The sequence below is a fragment of the Microtus ochrogaster genome, unplaced genomic scaffold (genome assembly GCF_000317375.1).
Source record: "Microtus ochrogaster isolate Prairie Vole_2 unplaced genomic scaffold, MicOch1.0 UNK7, whole genome shotgun sequence".
Taxonomy (NCBI): domain Eukaryota; kingdom Metazoa; phylum Chordata; class Mammalia; order Rodentia; family Cricetidae; genus Microtus; species Microtus ochrogaster.
The window spans coordinates 7,358,163-7,363,651 of record NW_004949105.1 but is presented as its reverse complement, the minus strand read 5'-3'; the positions used below and the strand labels follow the sequence as shown (position 1 = coordinate 7,363,651).

The 5,489-nt window shown below is 51.4% G+C and overlaps 1 protein-coding gene across 4 annotated transcripts in view; it reads left to right on the top strand.

Annotated features, from left to right (window-relative positions):
- The window catches only part of Myo16 (myosin XVI), a 474,821-nt gene that overhangs the window by 410,259 nt on the left and 59,073 nt on the right, over positions 1-5,489 (top strand). For all 4 annotated transcript variants that reach the window (XM_026788802.1, XM_026788803.1, XM_026788804.1 and 1 more), the window contains exon 32: positions 1,662-2,852. In XM_026788802.1, coding sequence (XP_026644603.1) covers positions 1,662-2,852 — 1,191 coding nt within the window. The remainder of the gene's footprint in view (positions 1-1,661; positions 2,853-5,489) is intronic.

Sequence of the window (5,489 nt, the reverse complement as noted above, 5' to 3'; positions counted from 1 at the left end):
CTCAGGCCCGTGACTTTGCTTATTCAGAGAGATCAATGCAGGGCTCCACAGGTCTCTCTGAAGTCTTAGTGGAGAATATTGTCAGCAGGCGTGTGGCTCCAACTTCAGAGCAGTTTCCTGTGGGTCCAAGTCCCTTCTCCATGTTGGAATAGTGTGCCCTCTTCCAACATGCCAGGGAGCCATGCTGGGGTCACAGATCAAGAAAGCCCTGATCCCTTTTATAATAAGTCCTTTGCCTTGTCTCTTCGATGTCACACTGGAAGGACCCTCCAAGCAGCTGGGACACCTGGCCCGGAAGCATTCTCGGCCAGCTGGACATTATACACCCGCCCTCTCCTGGCAGCCTAAGCCCTGCTCAGCTCTGTCTAGCTTCCTTCAGCTTCCACACTGCATGTGTCCTTGACCCCTCTCAGAATCTAGGCTACTGCTAAGGGTTGCTTCAATGCTGACCTTCTCAGGTGAGGTCACTGTGTCCCAAGCAGAGCCATAGTCCACTCATAGGCCCCAGTACTGCACAGCGTGCTTGGGGTTACAAATTCCCCAGATGTCAGTGACTTTGGATTTAAGGATGTTGGCAGTGTTCTCTGGTAGTCTAGAAACTGGCCTGTTCTCCGCAGCACAACTGCGATTGTCTTTACGCCTGAGGCCCTTAAAGGTGTGGCTTATCTATTTCTAGATCTGACAGTACAGTCTTTGGACCTTCTGACCTTGGTTCCTCCCCTCCCTGAGGCTTCTCTCTCCTTGAAGCTTCTTTTCCCTCCCAAGGAGTGTCTCTTCCCCTCCCTGAGGTTTCTCCACATATCCCCCAGAGCTACTGTGAGGTGTCCACACTTCTCAAGTGAAGTCGGGATTCACTCGGAGAGGCTTCTACCGGAATAGGAATTGGGGATAAACTGCACTGCCATGGCGCAGCCTCAGAAGGCAGGGTCTTCTCAATATCTCTCTCAGCTGAGGAAAATGCTATCCGTTATCAGTCTGCTGGTCTGTGAAGTGGCACCGTAGTGATGTTGGCTTCCTAGGCTGCCTGGGGAAGCTCAGGGGCTACTGTGGGTCAGCGCTCTGGGGAGTTGGAATGATTGCTCGCTCATTAGGAACTGGGGGGTTAGCATCTCCGGTTTATAGTCACTGTCTATTTCTAGGATGACACCGTCATGCAAAGATGGCCATGGAGGTAGAAAACCAGCCACACACTTCGCCCTTTCCACTATGGTGTGAGCATAGGTTGCCAGGAGCACAGCAAAACCCTCTGCTCACACCCGTTAGCTTGTCCCCTGCCTCTGAGGGAACGGCTTTCCTCTGTCTGTGAGGCTGAGGACAGGTGTCTTGTACAATTACAGTTCTACACTGCCATTCATTTGCACACCCCAAACCTCCAGGCGCTGTCACCCAGGAGTAGTTCCCTCTCTGCGGGCTATTGCAGCTCATCCTCCGCGGTGTGCAGCCTGTGCCTCTGGTGCCGAGACCAAAGGTAGTTTCAGTGGCCTCGGACATCTAGGTCCCCCTTCAGAGTCCTAGAGCACAAGCCAGGAGGCTTTTCTGTTCAGAGGACACGGGTGGTGTCAATCAAGATGATTCAGGGCAGGGTTGCTCAACCCCATATAGGCCTGGCTTCTCTGGAACACATTGCCGACTCACCCTCCTATGTCTGTCTTCTGCCTTAGCTCTGACACGACCCAGACCCCACAGCGATGATTACAGCACCATGAAGAAAATCCCTCCTCGAAAGCCAAAGAGAAGTCCGCACACGAAGCTCAGCGGCTCCTACGAGGAGATCTGGGGACCGCGGCCTCCTGGTGTGATAGGCCATGTGGGCAGGCATCAGGCTCCAGGGACACTGAGCGTGCAGTGGTCCAGGCCTGACTCGGTGCCACCGTGTACACCACAGCTGCCCCTGCACCTGCCGTTGCCACAGGGGAATTATGACGACGATGCTGAGCCTGTGTACATAGAGATGGTGGGGAACGCAGCCAGGGCAGCAGGCTCTGAGACGGACAGCCCCGACCAAGGCGAGTCTGTGTACGAGGAGATGAAGTATGTCTTGCCTGAGGAGGGCTGTGGTCCAGGGATGCTCACCTTCCTGCCTGCCTCACCTCCTCTGTTTTTGGAGACTAGAAAAGCCATCATCTTGGAGGCTAGCGGAGGGAACTGCCAGCCCTTGAAGGACATGTGTGACATCCCTCCACCTTTCCCAAATCTGCTTCCCCACAGGCCACCACTCCTCGTCTTCCCTCCTACCCCAGTGACCTGCTCCCCAGCTTCTGATGAGTCACCCCTGACACCCCTGGAGGTGAAGAAACTGCCAGTCTTGGAGACAAACCTCAAGTACCCGGTGCAATCCGAAGGCTCCAGTCCCTTGTCACCGCAGTCCTCAAAAGCCCAGAAGGGCGATAGTGACCAGCCAGCATCCCCTGGCTTTGCTGTGTTTAATGGGTCCAGCAGAGTCTCACCACCTTCCACGCCACCACCACCCCCAGGACCACCTCCTGCACCCTGTGGACCAGTTCCTGCACCCTGCAGGCCACCCACACACTTTGCCTTCCCACCAGATTCCGTCTTGGTTACAACAGCTAAAGCGTTGACTAACTCTGACCTGCCCAGAACACAGCCCAAGCCCAGTTCAGCCCCAATACTGGGTCCCTGCAGCTCCTTCGTCAAAACTCCATATTCACCCGGAAGGACAGTCAGAGCAGACCTTAGGAAAGCCTCATCCACCTTCTCCCCTCCGAGCCCTTACAGCCCACCCAACAGCAGGCCGCTGTCCAGTCCCCTGGATGAGCTGGCCAGCCTCTTCAACTCGGGAAGGAGTGTGCTGCGCAGGTCCGCAGTGGGGCGCAGGATCAGGGAGGCTGAAGGTGAGCAGAAACCCTGGTGGGTGTGGGTGTGCATGCTCCTCTGTGTGCACAGAGTAAGCCACATCCCGAGCGAGGGGCCAGTCAGAGCTGGAGTCCCAGAAACTTGACCCCAGGCAACCAGTAGCAATAAGGTAGGAACTCATCTTTCTGTGACTTCTCAATGCCAGCCCTGACATGACATGACAAATTTGCACTTGATGTGAGCTAGCAAACTTGAAATGCTCCTGCTCAGCTGTGTTGTTATTGTTTTCCTATGACACTTCCTTATTGCTTGAACATGGCATCCGTTGCCGGCTTGATGTTGCTGATATGTGTTTTATTTCCTATTCACCATCCCTCCCTGGTGTCCTTATGTTCCAACAGTATCTGGGATTGTCATCTGTCCAGTTATTCCCTTGTCCCTAACAGAGTGTGGCCCTGGTGGTCAGGTTTTCTTCTCTCACATCCCCAGCCCAGAGAAGAGCGAAACTTCGTTCTGTTTCTGTTTTCTCAGACACAGCCCAGCTGAAGGGACAGTCTGCAGTTCCTGGCTACTCCAGGGAGCTGGCAGTTAGGTTGCTGCAGCTGGAGCCAGCTGCCAGCAGCAAGAAATACCCTGTGTTCTGCAGATGAGGAATGCAGCCAGCTTCGCCATTCTCTGAGAATGTTCTGGCAATCTCTGATACAGTGCTCAGCGCATCTGTTCATCCTCGGTGTCCTGTGTGGTGTGCTTAAAGATCCAACAGTCATAGAGAGGAATATATATATAATACACACACACATATAAATGCTCTTTTACAAAATCAAAATGTCTTCTCAATGTTCTATCTTTTGGAGAGGAAATGAAGCAGGCATCTCTCTATCCCAAGGAGAAATGTAACCGCCAGACCCCCACGTCCCACTGAGGACAGAGGCAATGGGTACCTGAGCCTGTTTGGATAAGAGATTTCAGAGTGGGGAGGAGTCTTACTCAGGGGTAAGAGCAGGAACTGATGGCAAGAGCTGGACCCAGAGCAGTGTTCTGTGCACTCATCCACTTGCCCTTTCTTTAAGGAAGAATGCATAATATGTTAGCCCCTCTGGGTTGATGAGAGCAGGGCCTTATATAGTAAAATTAGGAACAGTGGACAGCAATATAAACAAAGTAGGGCAAGGCTAGGAGCCTCTGAGAAGAGGAAGAGGGACCACTCCCCAGCTATGCCTTGTGAGGCTGATTGTTTGTTTAACTAACAATTTATTCCTAATTATAGGCTGTTAATAAGTGAAATTATACATGTAAAGAACAACAAACTGCTAGAATTCTACAAGTCATATTTTATCACAACAACCAAAATGGGATCTAAAAAGAAAGCATTAAATAATGTCAAAAATTGCTATTTGGTGCTAGAACTAAAAGTTTTCAGAGTCCCATCGAATGTGTCAGAACTGGGTGGATTCTTCTAGATTCCTTTCTGTTAAAAGGAGTGAAGTCCATGTAAGTCTAGATAGAGCTTGTTACTTAGAAACCTGGAGGGTGGGGCTGGAAAGATGGCTCAACAGTTAAAAGCACTTACTGTTCTTCCTGGGGGTGTGGGTTCTGCTCCAGCACCCACATCAGGTAGCTCACGGCAGCCTGTAACTTCAGCCTCAAAGGATCCGAAGCCCTCTTCTGGCTCCCACAAGCACCCACACACAGGTACACAGGTGTGCTCATGTATGTGTAGATAAATAATGAAATAAATTGAAGAGGAGGAGGAGGAATCAGCAGTCCCATCTCAAGGGTACAGACAAGTGTCAGCAAGCCTGTGGATACTTCCTGTAACTTTGCTTCCCTCCCCAGGTGACATCAACCCGCACAGCAGCTGAAGCACATAGCAGCGCATCTCTGTTCCTACTTTGGATTGTCACAAAATACATTCTAATTTGAAAAGAAAATCCTTATGACCATTTATGACTACTGTTGTCATACCCGAAATCCCAGCGACAGGAGCCCGGGTCCTCCCTGCCCAGATGTAGGAGTTCTTAACAACTCACTTGAGCATGAGGGAATTCTCTCTGACCTGTGAGGGAAACGGGCTTACGCGCTTTGTCTGACATGCTCTCACGAGATAGAGCAGGCTGATCTCTGAGAATGTGAAAGGGGTTATGGGTAAGATGTGGAAGGGAGGGATTTAATGCCCCTGCCGTGTGCTGGAGCAGCTTACGTGATTATTAAGGCTTACAAGGGTTCATCCTTAGCGGAGTAAATCCACTTTCTATTGCGGGGTCCGCGGGCTGTTATTCACAGTGTACCCAAGGGATCGCTTCCTTCCACCTCTCAGCCATCTTCCTCTGGCCTCTTTAGACTGAAAGTCGTTTTTATACCTAAAATCGCCTGCACATTGATTCATCGGGCATCCGTGGTGGTCCCCATCCATTCCTAGATAGCCGTGAAGTGTGGAGAGGGCTCTGCACACTCGGCAGCATGGTTCACAGTGTTCCTCTGGCTTTGGGGGCGTGGTGACCTTGAGGACATAAAATAGTCAGTAAATTCCTCATTGTGGATATTGTGAGTTCAGATGTGAGAAATCGTGAGCAGCAGTGAGGTTCTCTGGTGTGTAGTTCTACCCCATGACCGTTCTAGACATGTGAGCAACCTCATTCATTAAAAATAGTTGGCTTCAGCCGGGCAGGGGTGGC